Source organism: Gobius niger (genome assembly GCF_951799975.1).
Source record: "Gobius niger genome assembly, chromosome: 9".
NCBI lineage: Eukaryota > Metazoa > Chordata > Actinopteri > Gobiiformes > Gobiidae > Gobius > Gobius niger.
In genome coordinates, this window is record NC_136860.1 from 30,951,824 (window position 1) to 30,978,451 (window position 26,628).

Genomic DNA, 26,628 nt, shown 5'->3' on the forward strand with positions numbered 1-26,628 from the left:
TCATTTTTTTGTCACTTTTTTTTTGTCTTTGTAATTTTTTTTGTAAATTTTTTGTCTTTTTTGTCATTTTTTCATCACTATTTTGTCACATCTTCATCATTGTTTTAATCTCAGTTCTGTTGCTATTTTCACACCTTTTTTCCAGAAGCTTTTGGACTGGGGTAAAGCCAAACTGGAGAAAATGTGCTCGGTTCAGGTTGGAGTTAAGGGCATAATATATTTTTTCAAAATGTTACCCTGCTTTGAGTAAATGAACTACCTTTGATATAACTGTGTATGTATTTTGCGACTGCCACACACAGTGCAACATATCGACTGCCAAACTGCTGTACAGATACTTGAAAAGCGTGTCAATGAAATCATGTGACATAAATGTAAATAAGAATTAAAAAAAAGAACAAACTGCTATACTTTTTTGAATGATTTCTTGCTTTAGCGATTAAGTATCAGATGAGGTAAGTGCCTTTCTGAAGCATTTCAAATTCAGCACATCCGCCACAATGATTTATTATTATATTCATTTATTTAACAATATACATCTGAGCAAATAGAGACATCTTTTTCACACCACACTTTTAAACTAGAATCATGTTACTGTACATTCATTGGGTATATCACCATTTCATTTTGGTATAGCGTTTCCTACTCTGTAAAAACAAATAAACATACACGTATTTCACACACCCGAAGCCCGTTTGCAGAGATGGATTTCGCTGGCTGAGAGCAGATGACCCGTCTGCTCATAAAAAACGGAATAATCTACTTACAACAAACAGTTTAAATCAGGCTTCTCTCAACTGGGGAGCGGGAACCCAACTTGGGAAACGATGCTTTGCTCGGAAGTCAATAAGAAATGACTCTAGTAATTTATGTTTTCACTGTAGTTTGTTTGGGTTGGCAGTAGGTTTGGGGACATAATAACATTAAATACGAAATGCTGTCTCAAAAAGATAGGGAACGATTACATATTACTTTTATTAAACTCTTTAAAGTGATAGTCTGGGAGTCTACATATATTACAAATGTTATTAAATGTTCAAAATCTACCGCCTGGTCTTGCATTTTGATGTAAAGTAAGTAATAATATATATATATTACTTCTTGTAAAGTCCCTCCGTCCTGGCTCTCTGCAAATAATCAGAGTAGTATCCTCCCGTGTTGACCAATGAGACGAGTTTTTCCTGTGTCCGGTCCAATCAGGAGGGAGGGGGAGGGGCTTGATTGTTTGCTTTTGACAATTCTGTTCCTGCTCCCTTCATTTTGCAAACTAAGAAGGGCTTCCTGCTTAAAGAGGGGAGGATTTGATTGTTTACTTTCTCTCCCCACTTTAATTGAATGACTTTTTCCTGAAACCAATGCAATTTTGACCTTTCAATAGAGAGAATATTTAGTTGATTGCTATACATCAGCAGCAGTCCCTTTGTTAATTTACGTAGTATCAAAACTAAATACAATTTGTCGAGTTGAAAATTTCTCATGAATAGCCTCATGATCATTCTGACACGAGTTACCTTTGACCTTTCAATATGACATATATATATTTATCTTTTTAGAGAGGGATCAATAGATAGATTTAAAGATAGGGCCGATAATTGGAGATTTTACAATTTTGGCTGATAAAAGTTGACATCTCCAGGGCCGAAAGTGATGGAGACTTTCCATTTTTTGTGTTGGATAAAGCAAAGTCAGAGCTTTAAAACGAGAGCTCCCACAACTTCAGCCTCAGGGGAACAGAGAAGCATCGAGATGAAAGTCGGTTAGCTCTCTGAGGTCTTCCCACAATCTTGGAGCCCATCGTCACCACCCTGCTTAGTTTGATCACATGACCTGCAGAACAAAAAACAGACTAAACAGGGCAGTGTCGATGGGCTCCAAGATTGTGGGAAGACCTCAGAGACCTTTGACTGAGCTGTGCAAGGCAAGGACACTGACAAAGGCTCGAGCTATTGCCTCTGACTCTGCTCACCCTCTGAACCCTCAGTTTAAGCTTCGGGACTAGGAGGCGATACAGAGTCCCACTGGCTAAAAAGGCTGTGTTTAAGAAATCTTTGTCCCCTGTGCTGTGGGAATTCTGAATGAAGCAGCGACCTGAATACAATTGCCACAGAAATGAACTGTTCTTACATATGTGTTTTTGTTTTATTTATTAATTTTTTTATTGTGCATGTATGTATTGTCCACAGTCTTGTATTTCTGTGTCGGTGAGACAAAGATGAATTTCTACCTCGGTAGACAATAAAAATTCTATTCTATTCTATTCTATTCTATTCTATTCTATTCTATTCTATTCTAGCTACAAGTTTGACAAAAGTTAGCTAGTTTCTCTAAACCTAAGTGAATATTAGAATTGGGTATTTATTGCTGGGCAGCAAAAAATGTTTGCCTAGGATAGTATATAGATATATATACAGGCTAGATGTCTTAAAGGGGGGGTATCTGTAAAAACTCTGATGGCAGCCATTTTAGGAATAGGTTTGCCTGAGTCCTCCTAGGAACGCCCCCACCTCCTGGAGATGCCTCCGAGCTTTCGTCACCAGCCGAGTAACCAACCACTGCTCCTCAGCAGAACCCCCTCCCCACTGATGCCACAGACAGCGTGTGGAGGGGGCGTGTCGGAAAGGCTCAGAGGTTCTTAAAGAGACAGAGGCCTATGCATTAGGCCTATAAGACATTCACTACAGCCATTTTGAGAGAGCAATTTTACACAAGGCAGTTAGTCTAATTTACTGCATTTACAGACCAACAGAAGGTTTGGTCATCATTGTAGTGTGATATAGACTGGTGCTATGTGATTGAAAAAAGCATAATACCCCCTCTTTAAGGCAGAGACACTTCCGGCATAACCAGCGGCCATCTTGCCACAGGGAAGTTTTTTGGCGAGCTTAAGTAATTGAGTGATTAGCAGGAACACAAATCTTCTTATCTTGCTGAAATCTTCACGGATTTACAAACGGTTTGGTTTCTCACAAACGTTATTAATGTGGCGATAATTCCTTTATATTTATCTATGGATCTACCAGCTATCCTAGGAGAAACATTGTCGCCGCCGGGCAAAATGTTGCAGCTAGCAACAGTATGCTAAAAAACGGAAGAGTGCTAATGCAAATGAGAGCACGCTAATGCTAACGGAAACAATCAAAGCTGGGACAGAAACTATGATTGAATCACCTAAAATAAAATTGGTCACTGCTGAAGTGGCCAAGTATTTTTTACAGGATTATAGACCAGACATTTTGAAAAATTGGCCAAAAATATCGGTCAAAAAAATCAGCATCGGCCAATAAAAATCCCCAAAAATCGGCATGGGCCTTAGAAAAACCCATATCAGTCAACCTCTACTGTTTTTTTGTTTTTTTACTTGTTTACATTGTGTCCTATTGTTTTGGCCTAGGTTATTTTTGAAATCGTTGGCCACATAGCATAACTGCCTAAGTCATTTTGTATTGTTAAAATGGCAATAAGAGAAAAACAATGTGTTTCCTATAAAACGTCTTTTTACATGTTTTCCAAAATCAAAACAAAAATGAGTTAGGCAATTATGCTATGTGGCTAACGAAATGTTACTTTGCAAGGACCTTAAAAGCACTTGAACACAATGCACTCGTAATTTTCAACTCGCACATGAAGGCAGCATAAATACAGTAGGTCCAAGTATATGGCACAACAAACCAGTGTTAATTTTGACAACATATTTTAATTTAGTTTTAGTCTTAGTCTTTTGACGAAAATGTAATTCGATTTTAGTCTAGTTTTAGTCGACTAAAATATCTTCGATTTTAGTCTAGTTTTAGTCAAAAAAATCTCTTCAATTTTAGTCTAGTTTTAGTCGACTAAAATTGCAAGTAAATTTAGTTGACTAAATTTAAGACGAATTTAGTCGACTTGCATTGATAATATTCACTATAATCATGTTTAATCTTGTTCCTCTGCTTCATGGAGCTGCTCCACATGAACAAAGCTCAGAGCTGATCCTTTAGCAGTGAATTTACATGATCTGAGGCTCTTTCAGACGGTCAATAGAAGTTTGGATGATTTTAGTCTCTCCTTTTCATTTTTTTTTAGTCTTATTTTAGTCGACTAAAATATCTGGACATTTTAGTCATAGTTTTAGTCTCATGAGAAACTTTTAATTTAGTTTTAGTCCAATTTTAGTCGTCAAAAATAACACGTTGACTAAAATTAAGACTAAACATTTTAGTCGACAAAATTAACACTGCAACAAACTACACAACTCTTCCCAATTTTAAAGATTACCCCCTTGCTACATTTGAATTAGCTCCCGGGACTTTGATATCAAATGAAAAAGTATGGATCCCCGCAGAGTGAAAACCAGTTGAGAAAACCTGCTCAAAAGTTTCGACACTCAAAAAAACAGCACAGTCTCACATTTAAATATAGTCTTTTTTTGAATAAATAACCGTGTCTATTGCGTGGACCACAGAAAAATACATTCAGGATACACAGTTCATCTGAATCCCGCCGAGGAGGAGCCTGCAGCAACGGACAGGGACAAACGCATAGGAAAATATAATGGGCCTGTTTACGATATCAATATAAAGGCCCCGTTAGACACATGACTTTACTGCAGCATCAAGTCTCACAGCGGAGACACAATCAGCAAAAGTACAAACAAAACTCACCATTTTCAGATAGCGAGTAAGTGACAGCATATTTAGAGAAATGTGGTCCGCGAGCTGAGGCTGCGTTCACATAGAAGGGAAAAAGTGGTTCAAGTTGAGATTTTGTTTAGATTCAATTACTTTACACTCTGAATATTTGGTCTGTTTAATGAAAAATGTGAACACTTGTATCACATAGAGTTGACATAGTGATTGATCATTAACGGCTGTTCTGGGTTTCAACAACTAGGGCTGGGGACTATTAAATGATACCACTGGGATAACAGAGAAAAGGAGTAGGTACATCTGGCATTGGGGGGGAAATGGAATTGAAAAAAATGAACCAATTAAATATGTTTTGATGCCAGACACGACATTAACCTCCCACCTCAACCGAGCACAATTTTTCTAGTTCCGCTTACCTTAAAGGGGCTAGATGCAAGTTTGCCATTTTATACTCACTACTGCCATCTCAGGTCATACATGTAACTGCACCTTCTATATTAATTACGGCAATTCGGACCCGAAGTAAGAATTTTTTGAGTGACAGTGCAGGATTTTAGAGGCAGTTGTGGTGAACAGGTCTGGGCTGATTCTACACCGTGGCCTCGCCGAGGGGGAAAATAGAATCTTTTGGGGAAAACAATTTTTCACTCTTTTTAGACATTTTCTGGTGGAATATGAACTTATATCGCATGCAAATAAAGTCAAGTGTAAATCGGGTCCACATAGATATATTTTCTCACAGCAGATTGCTCTGTAGAAGTGAAAAAACGGCAGTTCAAGCTAGCGCTAGCTAACTGTTAGCATTAGCCCGATGCAAATATGTAGCATTATGTTAGCATTCTCTGTTATTTATGTATCTATGGGCTGTTGAACCACTGTGCTCCATGTCTTTGTATCTTTCTTTAGTAGAAAACTATATTCATAATTCAGCGTTTGTTAAAGTAGTTTTTGAATAATTAGAGAAAGTTTAGATTTTTTCAAAATTGTTTTCCCCTTAACTGTTTTCAAACATGACCATATATGGGCGATTCCAGAGATGCCGCCTGTATCTATAGGACATTTCTGGAACATACAGGGGGAGGAAAATACAAACTTTTAACATTTTTAAACACCGTATAGTCCCTTTAAATCTAAAAGCTTCTTGACTGGAGTTTACAGTTTAGGTCAGTGCAACATCTTATTTGAAAGCTAAGACCAGCAAAGATCGAAGATTTTTTCCTCGCACTATTGCCGTGTTGTCGTCTTTTTTGCTCACTTTTTTGATGATTTTATTGCTGCGATTTCATTCTCATTTATGTCTCATTTCTGTCGCTTTTTTCAAGGAGCTTTTAGATTTGGGTAAAGTCAAAGTGGAGAATATGTGCTTGGATAAGGCAAGGGGTTAAGAGCCCAAATAAACGATAGTAGTTTAAAGAAATAGTCTTTTATGGAACAAAGAAACATTAAAGTCCTGTTTTATGGTGCTAGATGACAAATAGTATTGGGAAAAATATCGTTTAGGCATCGGTATCGTTAAAAGACTGGTATATGAAAAAAAAACATCACATCATCCGATTTTTTTAATCACTTTTTTTTGTTGGGCAGTCATCTCATTTTTGTCAAATTTTCGTGACTTTTTCGTCAAATTATTTAAAAAAAATTGTCAAATTCTTTTCACTTTTTTGTCCATTTTTCTCACTTTTTTCGTAAATTTTTCTGTTCATTTTTGTCATTTTTTTTTAAACATTTTTGTCACATTTTCGTCCATTTTTTCCTCAATTTTTCATCAAATTTTTCTCACTTTTTTCGTCCAATTTTTGTCATTTTTTGTCATTTTTTTGTACATTTTTTGTACATTTTTTGTCACTTTTTCTCACTTTTTTCACATTTTCATCATTGTTTTCGTCTCAGTTTTGTTGCTATTTTCACACCTTTTTTCCCAGAAGCTTTTGGATTGGGGTAAAGCTGGAGAAAATGTGCTCGGTTCAGGTGGGAGTTAAGGGGTCAAACTGGTGTCGGCGAGTAATGCAGTGAATGGAATGCAGAGTCTAATATATATCAAGGGGGAAAAAACAAAACGCAATACGTATAGTAATCTTCGTGTAGCCCTTGCATATTATGAAGAGTTGATGTTGCATTACTGTGATAAAATCAATCAAAACTATTGCCCAAATTCAATCTTTGAGCCACTTTTGCAGTAAATGTGAACAGCAGCCTCCCAACACCTGCCAACACTACAAATATATAAAGATATGTGTGTTTTTTTTACTCAAACATCAACATCACACTTCATGAATGTACGAGGAACATAAGCAGCCACTAAAGACGGCCCTGCAGAAAAGTAACACATACACAAGTTCACAAGGTATTCAAAAATATTGTCTCGCTCCTCGTGTATGTGTTTCTTTTCTGCGGCCAGTCTGATCATCCGCACATCCCAGAGTTAAACACGACTGTCCACTGTTGCTTGGTGCAGGTATAATAAATAACTTTGTGCATTGGTCTAGTAGAGGTTGTCCACGCTCTTCGCTGCGCTGCCCGGGTCGGAGCCACTAGAGGACGCACTGTGCTCGCCCTGGTGCTGCTCCAGGAAGGCCACCACTTCTTTGTGACCGAAGTGTATAGCCTCATCCAGTGGCGCGTTCCCCCATCTGTGTCACACAAAATGGTAAGGGAAATGGAAAACGTGTTATAGGGGTAGAATTCATTTTGAGATTGGAATACACGGGATTGTAATAAGATAAGATAAGATAAGATGATACTTTATTGATCTCACAGATGGATATACACTCAACACAGATTTACACTTTTGTTTTGGCTCTCATTTATCATGGGGTGAACTGAAAGACAAAGCCTTTTTCTATTAACACAAAATATTGTCAAAGTATTATGCTAGTGAGCACTTCTTTGTCAGATAATCCATTTGGCCTGGTTGCACGGTATGGCTACGCTAGTTCCTCTGACCTGAAGTTGTGAGCACCAGTTCCTGTCTTTATTATTTTCCAAGTATAATAATCATATAGTCTACAGATTATGTTTTGGGCAGTGAGTTCCCAGTAGATGATCATTTGTTGTGTGTTCAAATATTGATGTAGGATGTTACGAGTTCAGACCGGAGACACCTGTGATCATGAAGGATTGATAAGCTAAAGGCTAACATGCGATAAACAAAAATGAATAAAAGGCACTGTTTCAAATTGTATAATGCATGAAATTAATGTTTTTAGCTTCAAGACAAACTCACTGATCCTTCTAAACATAGATATTACATATTTACACTGTACAGCAACTTGTTAACCTGCAGTAAGTGATCATCAGCCAGGGACTCACTGTCCACCACAGAATCTCTAGGAAATACGATGATTCAAACGGGTCTAAGCTAATCTTAATGGAAATTAATACGAACAGGAAGAACTAGCGCCCACAACTTCAGCTCATTGTGCATGTTTGGGATGCTCTGGATTGGTGTAGAGCAGGGGTCCTCAAACTACGGCCTGCGGGACAAATTCGGCCTGCGAGATGATTTAATCCAGCCGCTGACTTGTAAAGCACAAATCCCTGAGTATGTCAAAAAAAAGTCTATCTCCCATTCCTGTGCGGAGTTATGATTTGTTTTACCTAAATAACCAGTATACTCATTCCAGCCACTAGGGGGCAACTTAAATGAATAAAAAAGAATTCCACACGTGTCCAGCAGAGGGCACTGACATAAGAGATCAGGATATAAACAGCACATTGTAGCCACGTGGTAAATGAAGCACCACCGACTTTGAAAAACTTGTGACACAGGCTTGTAAAGAGCAATACAAGAGTAAGCAGCTATTACTTTGGTCACATTACGCAATGATGTTTTATTTGAAAATAAAAATAAATGGATGACCTGTGGTGTTTCAACTAAAAACAAAGTGTGAAGACCTGATTACTATTTCTGCAAACCACTACAGCTAAACAAATCTGTGCCTGGAATCAAGTGTTGATCTTGTGGATACAGTAGTGGGGACGACTGTGCCAGGCGAGTAATCTCTACTTTACAATGAGGCCACACTGCTGCATTATGGTCTGGGTCACACAATTCTATGTTATAGCCAACCTGGCCCGGCCCCCCATCACAGTCAGGAACATGTGGCCCCAGAGAGAAAGGTTTGAAGACCCCTGGTGTAGAGCATACAGTACGACAACGGGATATGCTGCTGTGCATGAGACAATGGTCACACCAGAGTGTCCTTTTATTGTAGACAGCCTCAGGCACCTGTGCCATATTCATTCATTCTAATCAGCATCTCGACATGCCACACCTGTGAAGGAGGATGTATTCTCTGACAAAGGAGAAGTGCTCACTAACACTAAGTAAAAAACTTAGTAAAATACTTGTTAAGTGTCTAACCCTAAAGGAGCATAATGGAGCAACGAATCTGAAACTACTTCATGAAGACAGCAAGAATAGGCCAACATAAAGCTTTGAATGTGTTAAAAAGGGAAAAGAGACCCCTATGATCCATTTTCAACAAAAATATTTCTATCATTAGTTTAATGAATCCCTGTCTGAGTGTTATAAATAAAACAGTATGTAATAGGCTTGTCACAATAAATGAAAATATTGAGGACTACTAGATGCCATGGAAATCTCAGTAATACCTTGTAATGTCATATCTTTTATAACAAACAAGCTACAATTAACGTGAAACTCAATGAAACTTATTAAAATTTAAATTTACTTCAGTAAAATTGTTCAAGTAGGACAAAAATAGGATAAAAGTTAAAGAAAAATGTAAATACATGTATCGACGATAAATATTCAGCCTAAAAATACATTGTTTTTCTGTCATTTAAAAGCCGATATAGTGATTATCGTGACAGGCCTTTTATATTCATGTTATTGCTAATCTAAAATAATCAGGGGACCAGCTAAAATAGTAGAAAAAGTCCAGGAGTTAATGCGTGTTCTTCATTACACTGACACACACATTTACCACACACTTACCTGTCTCTGGGAATGGGATTCACTTTACAGGCCTCAAGAAGGAAACGCACCACCTCAATGTGTCCTGCAGGCGGCAAACACAGACGGATGCATTACTGAGGCCGACATTTGGGGAAAATACAGTATGTTCTACCAACACTGCGTACCTTCTGCTGCCGCCACGTGGAGAGCCGTCCTGGAGTCGTAGTCTCTCTGCTCCATGTCCATCGATGACAAGGCAAACCTGCACACATATCCAGAACAGGTCAATCGCTTTAGTTTAAAGAGTTTGAAAATGAGCACACACTGAAAATGATGTATTAGATAAGAGTACCAGCACTATAGGTGAGACGTATGAGATTTACCCATTCATGTGCCCAGATAGTAAATATCGGTTTTACTGATAAGTCGTTATGTCGGTTTATTCATAAAAGAACAGTTCTTGACCTCTTAACTCCCGCCTGAACCGAGAGGATCTTTTTCCTCACGTCGTCAGATTTTATCACTTTTTTTGTTGGGTGTTCAACTCATTTTCATAACTTTTTGTTCATTTTTTGACACATTTTTGTAAAAAAGAAAATAATAATTATCACATTTTTGTAAAAAAAAAAAAAAAAAAAATCACATTTTTGCCATTTTTTAAATCAAATTTTTGTCATTTTTTGGTCAAATTTTTATCACATTTTTGTCACATTTTTGTAGGTTTTTTTGTCACATTTTTGTCATTTTTTGGTCACATTTTTGTCATTTTTTCTTCAATTTTTTGTCAATTTCTTGTGACATTTTTGCCACTTTTTCATCCATTTTTCATCACTTTTTTGGCAATGTTTTCTCACTTTTATGTAACATTTCCATCATTGTTTTCATCTCAGTTTTTTTGCTATTTTCACAGCTTTTTTCCAGAAGCTTTTGGACTGGGGTAAAGCCAAACTGGAGAAAATGTGCTCGGTTCAGGTGGGAGGTAAGGGGTTAAGTCCTATCTTATTGTGTAAAAGTTGGTTACATTTTGGTTTTGGTGAATAATTCTTATCTAATCAGAGAAGCTGACTAGATATTTGAGCAGAACCTGTTCCCAATCAAGTCTGAATTTGCACAATTAAAACTCAGTGAGCACCCGCTGAGGAGCCAAGTTGTCGGGGTAGTAGGGTCTCCCAGGGCAAAACAGGTCCTAGGTGACGGGTCAGACAAAGAGCGGTTCAGAAGCCCCCTTATGAGAGACCAACAGGCCCGGTTTGAACCATGAGGCCGTCCCTCTATGGACCCACCACCTGCAGGAGGAGCCATAAGGGGCTGGTGCAATAAGATTCGGGCAGCTCCAATGGCTGCTCCCACGACCCGGAGAAGGACAAGTGGAAGAGGAGGGGAGGACGGATGGACGGATGAATGGATGGATTTCAAATGAGGAATAGCCATATATTTGTGTCCTCAAGCAGCTTAAAGGCACTACACCCGATTTTCCTTTTCCTATTATTGGAATGAAATTTGTTCTGTCCTCCTTTAACACACATTTGTGGGAAAAAACACATGTGTATCAAAATATGAAGCATTTATATATTGTTTCATGAGCGTGTAGGCTGGCTTTTGTAGCATTTCTGTGAAAGTGACCGTGTAAGTTGTGAAATGTGTCAATAAACTCGCCCCAGTGAAGAACTGAGATGCTACAAACATGTTAGGAAAGATAGGATTGAGTTCTGACTACAACATTTTAATTTAGTGGCTTCTTCGGTCATTGTTTGTAATGATAAAAAACAGGTATAGGGTCTTTAAGGTCAAACCAAGTTCAGTTGTGATTAATGTCTTTTTTTCCCCCACTTAGAGCGCATCCCACTTTCTTCTTTTAACCTCTTAACTCCAGCCTGAACCGAGAGGATCTTTTTCCTCACGTCATCAGATTTTTGTCCATCATTTTTTTGTTGGGTATTCAAATCATTTTTGTAACTTTTTTTCATTTTTTGTCACATTTTTGTCTTTTTTTTTTTCCGTCAAATTTTTGTTTTGTTTTTTTGTCAAATTTTAATCACATTTTTGTCATTTTTTCATCAATTTTTTATCCAATTTTTTTCAAATTTGTATCACATTTTTGTATTTTTTTTGTCATATTTTTGTCATTTTTTTGTCAATTTCTTGTGACATTTTTGCCACTTTTTCATACATTTTTCGTCACTTTTTTGTCAATGTTTTCTCACTGTAATTTTTTTTTCAAGTTTTTATGAATTTTTTGTAATTTTTTGTATAACATTTTTGTAATTTTTTTGTCACATTTTTGTCATTTTTTTCCCACATTTTTGTCATTTTATCGTAAATTTTTTAATCACATTTTTGTATTTTTTTTGTCAATTTTTTATCACATTTTTGTATTTTTTTTTGTCACATTTTTTCTTCAATTTTTTGTTAATTTCTTGTGACATTTTTGCCACTTTTTCATCAATTTTTTCGTCACTTTTTTGTCACATTTCCATCATTGTTTTCGTCTCAGTTTTGTTGCTATTTTCACAGCTTTTTTCCCAGAAGCTTTTGGACTGGGGTCAGGCCAAACTGGAGAAAATGTGCTCCGTTCAGGTGGGAGTTAAGGGGTTAAATAATCATCATTATAATTACATTTATATCACGCAAGTTCACATGTTCTGTGAGAAATACTGCAAAATCTACATAATAAATGGCCTCAACTTAAATAACACTTTTCCACCTACATTAGGCAATCCAAGCGCTTTACAGGAAGGAACCGCTCACCCATTCACACTCTCATTCACACACCAGTGTCTACTTCTTCTGTTGTCCACAAGGTGTCACCCAGCTCCCAGAGAAAATGTATATGACGTGCAGGATAGTCTAGTATTGCATCATCATCATTATCATCATCACACTCACCTCCTGAGAGCAGAGACGTCTCCTGTGTAGGCAGCAAACAGCAGGTTGATCACGGACTTCACCTAAAGACACAACATGTTCCTTTCAAAACACTGTGAAAGCTGTAATAGTTATGGTGATATGGAATGGAAAATGACGTGACGAACATACAACAAGCCGTTTTGTTTAAGACACCACCACAAGCTCTACTCACCAGCAGATTCTAAACACTTTCGGACACTGCAGCTCAGACTGTCGTGAGGGTTCAGCTGGTGGCCCAAAGGAGCTGTTACTCGGGATGTGAAATAACTATAGATAATGCTTTAAACCTGGGTCTGGGAATTCAATCCTTTGGTCCTGGTCTGAACTCAACTTGCACCTAACGTAGTCCTGGATTTGACCTGCTTGAGTCATAAACAACCATATTTTGTTGTTTAACCCCTTAAATCCCACCTGAACTGAGCAAATTTTCTCCAGTTTGGCTTTACCCCAATCCAAAAGCTTCTGGAAAAAAGGTGTGAAAATAGTGACAGAACTGAGATTAAAACAATGATGAACATGTGACAAAAAAATGAGAAAACTTTGACAAAAAAGTGACGAAAAATTGCCGAAAAAATGACAAAAATGTGACAAAATGTGACAAAAAAAAGTACAAAAAAGTGATAAAAATTTGACAAAAAAATTACAAAAATGTGACCAAAAAATGGAAAAAAATGTGACCAAAATGTGATAAAAAAATTTACGAAAAAATGACAAACAATTTGGTAAAAATGTGACAAAAAAAGACAAAAAAAAAGACAAAAAAAATGACAAAGTGACGAAAATGATGTAAAAATGTCACAAAAATGTCACAAGAAATTGACAAAAAATGACCAAAAAAATTACAAAAAAATGACCAAAAAAATTACAAAAATATGACAAAAATGTGATAAAAATTTGACTAAAAAAATACTAAAAATTGAACAAAAAATTACCCAAAAAAATCACAACAAATTGATGAAAAAATGACAAAAATGTGACCAAAATGTGATAAAAAATTGACGAAAAAATGTGACAAAAACTGTTACAAAAGGAGTCGAATACCCCCCCCCCCCCAAAAAAAAAGATGGAAATAGATCTGATGACGGGAGGAAAAAGATCCATTTAAATGAGCTTTGTAGATCTTAGCTTTCAAATGAGGTGTTACACTGGCCTACAGGATTTGGGCAAAGCTGAACTGGAGAAAATGCTCTCGGTTCAGGCGGGAGTTAAGAGGTTAAAATGCACATAATGAAGTCTGTACAGGAACATATTCGCCTAACATGTACTGTGCTGCATACTCGACATGCTAACACAAGCTCAGACACGTCCAACCTGACCTAAAAAGTCTTTTATGTGCACGGGAAGCAAATCAAACTGGCTTCCCTCCGGTCCTGATTTTTGTGCTAAGTAATACATGTATTGGATGATGCAATATCCACAATAAGCCACAATGTATCGCAAAAATCAGGGGTTATCCATCTGACTCCGTTTTGCTAATACCCTAAAACAGCTTTTCCCAAAGTCTGGGACATGGCGGCCCCCTTAATGATCCAAAAATCTCTCAGGGCCCCTTAACAATAATATATATAATAATAATGTATAATATTTTACAGCTAAAATTACATTGAAGTAACATTGAGCAATGACTGTAGATTAACCCCTTAACTCCCACCTGAACCGAGCACATTTTCTCCAGTTTGGCTTTACCCCAGTCCAAAAGCTTCTGGAAAAAAGCTGTGAAAATAGCACCAAAACTGAGGCGAAAACAATGATGGAAATGTGACAAAAAAGTGAGAAAACATTGATGAAAAAGTGGCAAAAATGTCACAAAAATGTCACAAGAAATAACAAAAAAATGACAAAAAATGTGACAAAAAATGACAAATAAAGTTACAACAATGAGTTGAATACCCAACAAAAAAATGATGGAAAAAAAATCTGATGACGTGAGGAAAAAGATCCTCTCAGTTCAGGCGGGAGTTAAGAGGTTAAATACTGGTTAAGAAATGTATACTTCCTTATAAAAATATATATATATAGACAAGCTTTGGGGGCCCCTCTGTCGAGCCTCTGAGGCCTCCCCGGACCCCACCTTGGGAACCACTGCCCTAAAACAACTGTGGGAATTAAAAATCTGCTTTAAGTTCAATTTGAATCATAATTTTGATGAAAAAACAAAACATCCAATGCCAATTTGAAAGCTTCATATCATATTAAATTCACTGCCAAAGGAAACGCTCTGAGCCTTGTTCATGCAGATAACAAACATACTCAATGAAGTTAGTTTTAAGACACCAAAATTAAAATATATTGTGGAAGTGAACTGATCTAAATAGTAATGAAATGGTAAATCACTTCCACTGCTTCAGTTTAGCTCTACAGTTGATTTTTGTGCAAACTGTTCATATGGTAATAACCGTAAAGCTAAAATAATATACTATCCATATATACATAACTATACATGGAGGAGGTATGGGGACAGACAGGTCATATATCCACAAGTAGAATATGCAAATACTCTCAGTTTACAGCCCGGTTGTGCCTGTACATGCAAAAACTTCAAAAGTACAGTTGTTTGGGGCCCCCTGTTTTCACAAATCCAAAAAAATGCAGCTGAACTGGAATCTGCCTCTTCGCTTCAGAAAACACGGCGGTAAATCTGACTCCTCGACATGTCAGAGAAAGGAGAGGACTCGACTTCACACACGCAGCTTTTCTGTTGGTTCTGTTGGGTTCTCATTTGCCACGTTTGTGCTGATAATTATTACTGCATGTTCTGCCACGTTATCAAAAAAGGTGGTTCTTACTTGGTGAGGCATTTTAGGCAAAAAAAAAAAATAGTCCTTAGGTTACATCTTCGCCAGTAAATGTTTGAAAAGGTCTTTAAGGATGTTCATTTTGCTGACTATAAGACCAACACTAAATAAAAAAGTTGTTATCCTCCTAACTCCCGCCTGAACTGAGAGCATTTTCTCCAGTTCAGCTTTACCCAAATCCTGGAGGCCAGTGTAACACCTCATTTGAAAGTTAAGACCTAAAAAACTAAATTGATCTTTTTCCTCACATCATCAGATTTTTTTTCATCACTTTTTTTGTTGGGCAGTCATCTCATTTTTGTCAAATTTTCGTGCCTTTTGGTCACTTTTATTGTCCATTTTTTGTGTCACTTTTTGGTCAAATTATTCGCATTTTTTTTGTCAAATTCTTATCACTTTTTCGTCCATTTTTTTCGTCAAATTTTTCTCACTTTTTTTGTCAAATTTTTGTCAATTTTTGTCATTTTTTTGTACATTTTTTGTTAATTTTTTGTCACTTTTTCGTCAGTTTTTGCTCACTTTTTTCACATTTTCATCCTTGTTTTCGTCTCAGTTTTGTCGCTATTTTCACACCTTTTTTCCCAGAAGCTTTTGGATTGGGGTAAAGCTGGAGAAAATGTGCTCGGTTCAGGTGGGAGTTAAGGGGTTAATGAGACTAAAAGTATGACTAAAATGTCTAAATAAAAATGAAAAGAGGAGGCTAAAATCATCAAAACATCTAATGACAATTTGAAGGAGCCTCATGTCATTTATACCCAGTACCAAAGGAGCAGGTCTGAGCTTTGTCCATGTGGAGAACAAACATGAAGCAGTGGCCTTCATTTTAATTAATATTTTAAATGTAAAGTTCACTAAATATACTTTAGTTTCAGGTAATACATTTCCATGAAATTTTACATTTTAAAACTGATGAACATTATTATTTAACCAAATCTTGACTCAAATGACATTTATTCTAGTCAAGTTTTAAGACTAAAACTAACTATATTGTGAAAATTAACCTCTTCACCTCCACCATAACAAAGCACTTTTTTTCAGTTCGATTTTACCCAAATCTAAAAGCATCAAAATAGTGATGAAAACGAGAAAATGTGACAAAATTATTTTAAAAATTCCAAAAATGCGACAAAAACATGACAAAAAATTCAAAAAAATTCAAAAATACAATGAAAAAGGGACAATACGAAGAAAAAGCTTAAGATCAGTTTTGTAGATGTTACATTTTTTGTGCAACCCACTCATATGGTAATAACCATAAAGCTATAGCTAAAGAGGCTAAATGCAAGTTGGTAATTTTATACTCACTACTGCCACCTCAGGTCTTACGCGTAACTGCAGCTTGTATATTAAGCTTGTGCATGACGGCACTTCAGACCCGAAGTGACACCTTTCTGAGTGACAGTGCAGGATTTTAGAGGCAGTTGTGGTGAACAGGTCTGGGCTCATTCTGCACCTTAGGACATTACTGGAACATGTCAGGGGAGGAAAATACTTGAGTTTAACAAAATGTGCTTGGTTACCCTTTAAAAAAATGTGCTTTGTTAGAGGAACTACCCGTTAACGGTTTTACCCAAATCTAAAAGCATCAAAATAGCGATGAAAACTAGAGAAAAACGTGCCAATTTTTTTTTTTATTCCCAAAACGCGACAAAAACATGACAAAAAAGCAACAAAAAAGTGTCAAAAATACAATGAAAAAGTGACGACAACAACACGGGGAAAAACATCAGAGGGGGTATTATGCTTTTTTCAATCACATAGCACCAGTCTATATCACACTACAATGATGACCAAACCTTCTGTCGGTCTGTAAATGCAGTAAATTAGAATAACTGCCTAACTGTCTCTCAAAATGGCTGTAGTGAATGTCTTGAAATAGGCCTCTGTCTCTTTAAGAACCTCTGACCCTTTCCGACACGCCCCCTCCACACGCTGTCTGTGGCATCAGTGGGGAGGGGGTTCTGCTGAGGAGCAGTGGTTGGTTACTCGGCTGGTGACGAAAGCTCGGAGGCGTCTCCAGGAGGTGGGGGCGTTCCTAGGAGGACTCAGGCAAACCTATCCCTAAAATGGCCGCCATCAGAGTTTTTACAGATTACTCAAAAATACGTGAATGTGCCAAGGCAACATTTCAGGCATGTTTTTAATGAGGGAATCTTAAACTTTGGACACCTGACTTTTTTTTTCTCCACATTTTAAGATAAACATATTACTTACGAAGGAGATGGTGATCGACTTCACGAGGAAGCCACTACCGCACACACCGCTGAACATCCAGGGGGAGGACATTGAGGAGGTGGACAGTTTCAAGTACCTGGGTGTTCACCTCAACAATAAACTGGACTGGTCCCACAACACCAACGCCCTGTACAAGAAGGGCCAAAGTCGCCTCCACCTTCTGAGGAGACTGAGGTCGTTCGGAGTGAGCAGGCCTCTGCTCAGGACTTTTTATGACTCTGTGGTAGCCTCTGCTCTCCACTACGCTGCCATGTGCTGGGCCCCGGGCAGCACAGAGCGGGACAAGAACAGACTGAACAAGCTGGTCAGGAGGGCCAGCTCCGTCCTGGGCTGCCCCCTGGACTCTGTGGAGGAGGTGAGGGACAGGAGGGTGTTAGCCAAGCTCACCTCCATCATGGACAACACCTCCCACCCACTGCACGGGACTGTAGAAGAGCTGAGCAGCTCTCTCAGTGGCAGACTGAGACACCCTCAGTGCAGGACGGAGCGCTACCGCAAAGCCTTCATCCCCACTGCTGTCAGACTGTGCAATAAGACTGTGAAGTAACATGTGCAATAATCTCTGTATCAGCTGCACTTTATTAACTCTGAGGGATCTTCTTGAACGCCGACTGTAACAAGTAACATTTCTCCTTTGTGAGATCAATAAAGGTTTATCTCATCTTATCTTATCAAATCGAGATATGTATCGGATCGGGCCCTGAGTATCGTGATACGTATCGGATCGTGATAAAAGGGGATGGTCCCAGTCCTCGTAATAACCGTGAAGCTATAGTTAAAATAATATACTATCCATATATACATAATACATAACTATCCAACTAGGAGGAAAGTGCAGAAAATCGGTTCTTTGGGTTAGTGTGTCTGGTATAAGGTGGGAGGATAAAACTCATAAGTACTGCACATTTGCAAAGGCACCGACTGTATCACTGTAGAACAAGAAAGACGAGCCTGGATTCCATCAGGTTCAATATGCCTGGTGAATCACAATGACGGGTGAGTTCAGAGATGCACACGATGGATAACGTAACTTTATTTTTTTTTTAACTCTTTACAAGTGACGACAAGGAAAACAAAATCAAACATTCACATCCGAAGCGCTTCTTTTTTTTCTTCTTTTTTTTTTACAGCCAAAACAATGAGAAACCTTTGCGCAGACATAACATTACACACGTGTTATCAAAAATGAACAATAAAATGGAGATAAGACACAGAAAGCATGAGGTTGGAAGTGCATGTCTTTGGTTGATTTGCTGAAACATAAAATGATCCAAAAAAAAAGGTCATGTCATTTCCAAGATCATCAATGAAAGTGACTCAAATGCAAATGAATCGGTTGGATATTACTTTGCAATAAGGCTCTTGGAGTAAACCTTCATATGGTCAGGTAGTCTGCTTAATATGTTTTATTTGAATATGTTTTATCTTTAGTTTATCTCTGTAGGTGTTTGGTCACTCCCAATATCCAGATTGCCTTGTTGTAAAGCGATACCCTCACAAAAAGCCCAAGACATAATTTACATAGAAACATATGAAAATAAAGACATAAAAATAAAGAGTACAAAAACAAAAAAAAACACCATAATAAATGCATGCAAGAAAGTGAACAAAAACATATGGAAAGTCTATGTACATACAGTGAATGAATGATACATGATTTGAGCCCCTGGTGTTCAAAAGCCATGGATTTATAAAGACTTCCTGATTCATTTCATTCAAATTCATCATAGATTCAGAGTTGATTGATTGAAAAGGGGGAAAAGCAGATCTGAGTTTGATTCATGCGACACAGAAGAAATAGGTCGATGATGAAGTTGAGAGATTGTGCACCCACTTGATCTGCTGCGACTGGAGCAGAAAGAGTCTCAACCTGACGACGCACTGACCTAGAAAAGCGTCACCGGTTCGGCTAATTCTCCAAGCAAACTTTCAACGCGTCGACATTTTTTTGAAGGCACGACACGGATCCTCCTGAACGTAATCCAAATCTTTAGAGCCAATTAACTGGTATTAATGGGCCGATTGCTTAAGCTTTCAAATGTATAAAACAATGATTATAGGTAGGGATGCACCGAGACCACTTTTTCTAAAACAGATACCAGTACGAGTACTTTGATTTAAGTACTTGGCGATACCGAATACTGATACAAGTACAAGGCATTTTCTTCAACATACTTACTTTTTTCACAGCTGATTGGTTTGTAATTAGTTAATTTACTCATTTACTTGAGTAAAGTAGGCTACATTTTTAAGAGAAGTTATATCAAAATTGAACATTTATTTTCATTCAATATAATTTTTAATTTTTATTGCACTGTCCATGTCCAAAAGCTCCTCAATGCTTGTGCTTTATAAATTTATGTATTTTTATTTAACAATAGTATTGAGATGGTCTCTAATGAGACTTATTACTGTAGATAAGTGGTCTCTTTTCGCCTTTACTGCAGCTCCCTGTGGATTTTCTCATATGTTTATAGCAAGCTACATTTAACCAGAGCATTTAGCTCTGGTTAAATCCAGCGCAGACTCTGATTTAGGGAGTGTCGTCTGTAATAAAGTCAGCTCGATGTGGAATATCGAATTTCCACTAAGGAAATCTCCAGTTTGTTGCTATTTTCTTTCCTCAGCTGGGTAGGAGTGCTAGCTGCACGTCAAGTGGTATCTGTTTCTGGTATCGGGACTTCATTAATGAGTACAAGCGTGCAGTATCGGTCCGATACCTGATACTAGTATCGGTGAATCCAAGTGCCAAAAATATTACACACTCAATATTAATCTGTAGCAATCACCAATAAACATGCCCAATACAAACGTCACTTTTCTCCAGTTTTGAACAGATGTTGCATTCATATTTCTATGAATAAAAATCATTTATAAGAAAAGGCTTTTGAACAACAGGTGTCTCTAAACAATATGAATAAACACAGAAAAACAGATACATTATGTAAAAGTAGGATACTATTGGCTCCAGCAGCAGTCTCTTTCGATCACTCGAGTTAAACTCGATGAGATTTTCACTAAGACTTGAGCTGTGGTTTAGATAAATGTTTTCCAAGTGCCTTTGCATTCGCCCTAAACTAATGCCATCTCCAAACGGGGACAAGCCATTACTTATGAGCAGAGCAGCTACGAGTAACAACACGAGGATTGCACGACTAGCACCGTATTGCCGGCTGACTATTGAAAAAAACCAAAGCCTGAACTGTGTCATCATCCAGGCCCACTCACTCACAGATAAAAGCAACTGTACATTATTTAGTACATTCAAATTGTACATGGGCGTTGGCAATACTGAATAAACTGAACACTGCAGATGTATGGAGAGTTAACCAGGTTTCAATGTACATCATATAAACCTTTCTCACTAATAGCTTTGATAAAACAGCACTTTACTTTGCAGCACAGTGATAGCATGCTGCTTAAAAGTGTAATTATGGTCGTTACATGGCAACAAGGACATAGGCTTTATCTCATTTCATTTCATAGTGCGATAGTGTGAACACTATCAGTTACCATGGATGGGCCATGGATGGAAACATGGTCATTTTGTTTAATAATGTGGAAACAGGGCTAAAATGGTTCATTGTTATGCCTTGTTACCGTGCTATTCCTATCCCATTCCCAGTAAAGTGCTACAGAAAACATACATTAAAAATGAATTGCTGAAAGTCCCCAAATAGTAATAATGTGTTTCAGAAAAAGACACAATTTTGATTGTCTTGAACTATTTTGACATGACTAGTGAACTATTTGAATTGAAAAACATTGTTCGTCAAAGTGAATAAAGTTAAAGCCAACTGGACTATTATTGACCTAAGAGTAATTTTCTAATCCACAATTTCAGCGGATTTGTAATCATTGTAATATACAGTTGAAAATACATATAAATGAAACAAATGGTAACAGGCTAATTACATAGTATACTGTATTAGTTATGGATTTCTCTTTGGGACTTGTCACTTTTGTCTTATTCCTGCATATAGCTATGTCTTTAAGTGCTTTCAGTATGGTCCTATAAAGTGTAAACTGGTTGTGTGAGCTGATTTTTCAAGAATGAACCTCTGAGCTAAAAATGTACAAACAATTTCACCAACACCTGCCTGAAAAACTGTCCACAAAGTCACATGGGCATTTTCAAAACAGATATTTGGTCAAGATGTGTCAATATGTCTCAATAGTCAAGAAAACACAATACTTCTTCGACTGACTATTGTGATAATGAAAGAAATCAAAACGTTTGTCAATGTAACTACATAAAACATTGCTTTTGTGGACTAAAATCTCCTTATGAGAAGAATTAGTTATGCCTTAATCTTCCAACGACCAAAAAATAGAATAAAATAGAAATGCAATGTTTTTAAAGACACCCATTAAAGTGTGGACACGTGTATATTTCGCCCACATTGGCACTTCCACCTTTTCCCACAACAAACAGTACGTCCGACGCAGCTCCACACCCAACTTTTAAAATCTACTGACAACTCCCTTTAGTGAAATTAAATAAAATATCTCATTAAAAAATATAACACAACTACTTAAACATGTCCGCTCTAGTCACTTTGAAGCTTAGCCAAACACCCAGCCCGTCTCCAACACCGAAAAGACCGAGTCACGGCATCAGGAAAAACACGCCTCTGTGACATCATCCGTAACCAATAAAATCGGGCGATCGGCGGCGGGACCTCGGGGGCCGATATCACATTCGAACTGAGCTTTATGAGGCTTTGGTGCATCTTTGCTGTTGACGTTAATGGTAAGTCTTACTGTTTAACCAATGCAAGACTGTTCACACTACACTGCCAAAGAAAACCCAGAAAAAACATTAGCTAAACTTTGCATATTCATAGTTGACCACCTCTGATTACAATGGATTGGCCCACGGTACAGTTTTAAAAGGCACACTGCGTAACATTTTGGATTATACTGGTGCTAGCAAAACATGTTCCTAATGACCAGCTGGGATACACTGAAAATGCTATTTTTGCAGTGGCTGATCACATAATGGCTTTGGATAAGGATGTAACCTATTCACCTTATTCCGGAGGTTCACGTTGCCGCCGCCATGAATTGTGCCCGCCCCTTTTCTCCTATGTGTTAACATGGGGCTGGAGAAGTCCACATAAAATCAGTTACTACACGAAAACAAAGCCGTTTTTCGGCCGCGCTGAGAAACGCTGCAGTGTTGACATGTTGGTGCAAATGAACATTGGCCATTTTACACAAATCAATCGACTAAACATCAGATTTGAGCGAATATTTTCCCTCGTTCTCCGTTAAAATGAACGGGCCTCGCGCTCGACCGGAAGTGTCTGGACAACGGAAGTGCCGAGACAACGCAAAAAGTGGCAAAAGTGGGCGGGGCGGAATAAGGTGAATAAAGCTCATATTCGGCTGCCTTTAGTCAACATCTCCATGGCGACGAGCTGGAGACGTCCCAGTAAAGTTACAGTCAGGTCTGAGGAGAGGTGAGCCGCTCTTGTGCCTCGGATACTTCATTCTCCTCATTCGTCTTATCCTGCTCGTTCCTTCCGAAGAGCACCTGGTGCTACTGTACACGATCGAGTGAGCATCTCCGGCCTCCTCCTCATACACATTTGTTATTTATTTTTATTTTTTTTAATCACATAAAGCTAAAGTGGTGCCTCTTGAGGACGTGTTGATGGAGTAAACTTAAAGTGAGATGCCAATTCTGATTTCTGATTGAGATCGAGACACTGACAGATATTTATGAAATTTTCAATGTACAAAACACTACAGACCCGAACTTGAGGTTTGTTTACTAGAAAACGATTAATCGATTCCTAAAATAGTTGACAATGACAACTATTTCAATAATCGATTAGTTGTCGATTAATCAATTAGTTGTTTCAGCCTTAGTTAATTTTTTCAACCATGAAAAAAATATCTGTAATAAAATGAATGCTTGTATTTTATTATCTTATTTGGTGAAATGTTATGCAGTGCGGCTTTAAGGGATGGCTTTTCAATGCAAGTTCAAAACACTCGGGATGTAACGATTAATTGAAAATCTATTTAAAATCTATTTTAATTGCTTAAAATGTGAATCGATGTAAAAGATAGAAGAATCTATGTAAAAAAAAAAAACTGAAAAGTTCATTTTCATGTCCTCTTACTGGTTTGTTACAAGGACAAAAAGGCAGATGTTAAAACAAATAAACATCTGTTGGTAATAAAATGAGTCATATTCATTTTGTAAAAAAAAAAAATAATTTAAAATCCGGAACTAAAAATCGAAAATCAAATGGGGACTTGAGTGCATCGTTACATCCCTACAAATCACCAAATGTGGCCCTTGCATCAAAAAGTTTGTCCAAACCTGCCCTGGGGGGACAATCAAATAAAACGTAGACACAAGATTTTGCTTGAAGCTTGAAAAAGAAAATTAACAAATTCTAAAATAGTCTTAATTACCCCCTAACACTATAAACCAAAATCTTTGTAACTAATGTAGATTATCTTTCGCAGTGTGCGCTTAAATTAACCTTTGGCATTCCTCCTCCCCCCCAAAAAAAACAAAGACTTTCAAGAACAAGTTGTGAAATGGGCCCCTCAATGCTAAACCTACTCTTAAAGGCAACAAGTGAATCAAAACATCCAAGCTGCAGTCGTAAGAAGAAGAAATCTCATTGCACATCAAGTGACTGCGATCAGAACTACATGCACATCCTGCTCCTATCGCAGGATTTACTGTAGGCCGAAGTTTTACATCAGGAAGGTGCTTGTATCTTGAGCAGAAAATGTCCCAGGTTGGACATTTCAACTCACAAAATGTCCCAATCTGGCCTGTCCTGAACAATGATTTGGGTAAGATTTCCTAAAAGTCCAGCATTTTGATTTCTTTGGGTGGACCAACACTTTCATCTCCTGGACAATCGTACAAAAAAAGCATTAGCTGCACTGCTCAAGTCATTCAAGTCGGAGCCTCATGAACAGCTGTTACAAGCGGTAGTAAAAGTAGAAGTCGTAGTAGTAGCAGTAGTAGTATTCATATGATCGAGCACTGCTATTCCTTTCAAAAGTTTACAAAAGAGCTATACATTAAGAAGATACAATGTACAGGATGCAAAAAGGAATATTCGTTTAACTTACTAGAATTCTGATTATTTATTTGAGCAGTATGGACTAAATCTGATGTATTTTTAATTGTAAGTGCTTTCTGTATTGCTAAAAATTACCTTAAATTTTTCCCGCCCCAATCCCAACACCTTGTATCTAGTCAAAACTACTCAAAGTAACAGAATAAAAGTAACTTCGACTAACACCAATATTCCCTTTTGAAGTGAAACGTCCAATTCCACACAGTTGTCCACACGGTAACCTCTTGATAATAAATACTTTCGGACAGGATATAAATAAATAAAAAGGATGCTGTGGGGTCTAGTTGACCTCGCTGCTGGCATTGTCCATCCTATAGACTACAGTGGTGGAGGAGTCCTGGTTGGATTCGGTGGGACAGACTTTTTTCCACAGCGGGGCTTTGAGAGCGAGCTCCTGCTGCAGACTCTCGTAATCCATGGGTCTGCGCGTTTGCTGCTGGTTTAATCGGACACCAGGGACAAATTAGTATCGGCTTTCATGGATTTGGACTATTGCTAGCAAACACAGCTAAAGCTAAAGCTAAAGCACAGAAGGCCAGTGGTTCTCAACTGTACTGGAGTATTCAAGTCTTTTTTTTTTAACTTTTTTGTAATTTTTTTGTCACATTTTTGTAATTTTATTTGTCCATTTTTGGTCATTTTTGTCAATTTTTTGTAATTTTTTTTGTCTTCTTATGTCATTTTTTTTGGTCATTTTTTGTCAATTTTTTGTCACTTTTTTGTCTTTTTATGTCATTTTTTGGGTCACATTTTTGTCACTTTTTTGTAATTTTTTTGTCCCGTTTTTGTAATTTTTTTGTCCATTTTTTGTCATTTTTTTGTCTTTTTATGTCATTTTTTTGTCACATTTTTCGTCATTTTTTTGTAATTTTTTGGTCACATTTTTGTCACATTTTTTGTAGTTTTTTGTAATTTTTTTGTCCATTTTTTGTAATTTTTTTTGTCTTTTTATGTAATTTTTTTGTCATTTTTTGTCCTTTTTTGTCACATTTTTTTTAGTTTTTTGTAAAAAAAATTGTCAATTTTTTGTGATTTTTTTTGTCTTTTTATGTCATTTTTTGTCACTTTTTTGTCATTTTTTTGTCACATTTTTTGTCACTTTTTCGTCACATCTTCATCATTGTTTTTGTCTCAGTTCTGTCGCTATTTTCACACCTTTTTTCCAGAAGCTTTGAGATTGGGGTAAAGCCAAACTGGAGAATATGTGCTCGGTTCAGGTGGGACTTAAGGGGTTAAACATGTTCAATTAAAAAGCATCAGGATTTATGTAACTATTCTTTTCATAGCAGCATAATAGCCAAAAATAGTTATTATTTATTGCTTAAAATGCACCAGAATGCAGGATAACGCATCTACAAAGAAATCTCCCTGGACCCACGCGAGGGGGCGCTCTCTCCCACCTCAGTCCCCTTGAAATCTGTAGGAAACACTGAGCTTAGTTAACATTTTATTTCATTTGCTAAATTTAATACAAAAGAGGTGAAGTTACATAATCTGACCTCTACTGAGTGCGGCCCAGTTGTTCGTATAATTTTCTGTATGTGGCCCTCAGTGAAAACGTTTTGACACCCCTGCCCTAAATGATGCTGCAGGGACACAAGTTTGAGATCATATCCATAATCCAAATCAAGTCCCTGAGCTTTAACTATTGGAGGCTTCATAAGAACTTCATTGGAGATAGACAGGTGCTTGGATTTGGAAGTGAAAGAGTTATTTTAAATGTACTTGCAAACCATTTAATGCCATGGGATCAGGCAACCCAAAGTAACTGAATTAATCTTACACCTGTTGTCCTGGTGTAGCCCTGATTTGACTTCATAAAAGATGGCCCTTAAAGGCACAAGCTGTATTTCTAGGTAGTATTTCCTGCTCTAAGTTTGAGAACCACTGGTGACTTCATGAAAAGGTTTGATCACCAAATTTATGTGAATTACACGCACGAACAACATAGTTAGTTAATGGTTTCAGTGTATAGTTCATCATATTCACAAGACGAGAAGAAAGCGTGCAACGTGCAGTAAAAGTTT

At 37.4% G+C, this 26,628-nt stretch overlaps 1 protein-coding gene across 2 annotated transcripts in view; it reads right to left on the reverse strand.

The window, feature by feature from the left end:
- Nucleotides 1–6,637: 6,637 nt before the first annotated feature.
- Nucleotides 6,638–26,628, reverse strand: part of glsb (glutaminase b) — a 53,338-nt gene continuing 33,347 nt past the window's right edge. The window contains exons 15-18 of one of the 2 annotated variants that reach the window (XM_079563422.1): nt 12,433–12,494; nt 9,732–9,808; nt 9,586–9,649; nt 6,638–7,255 (exon numbers count right to left, since the gene is read on the reverse strand). In XM_079563422.1, the coding sequence (XP_079419548.1) occupies nt 7,108–7,255; nt 9,586–9,649; nt 9,732–9,808; nt 12,433–12,494 (351 nt within the window). In that variant the 3' untranslated portion in view covers nt 6,638–7,107. Of the gene's footprint in view, nt 7,256–9,585; nt 9,650–9,731; nt 9,809–12,432; nt 12,495–23,943; nt 25,038–26,628 lie in introns of those variants that run through there. The other variant, XM_079563423.1, reaches the window with a different exon arrangement.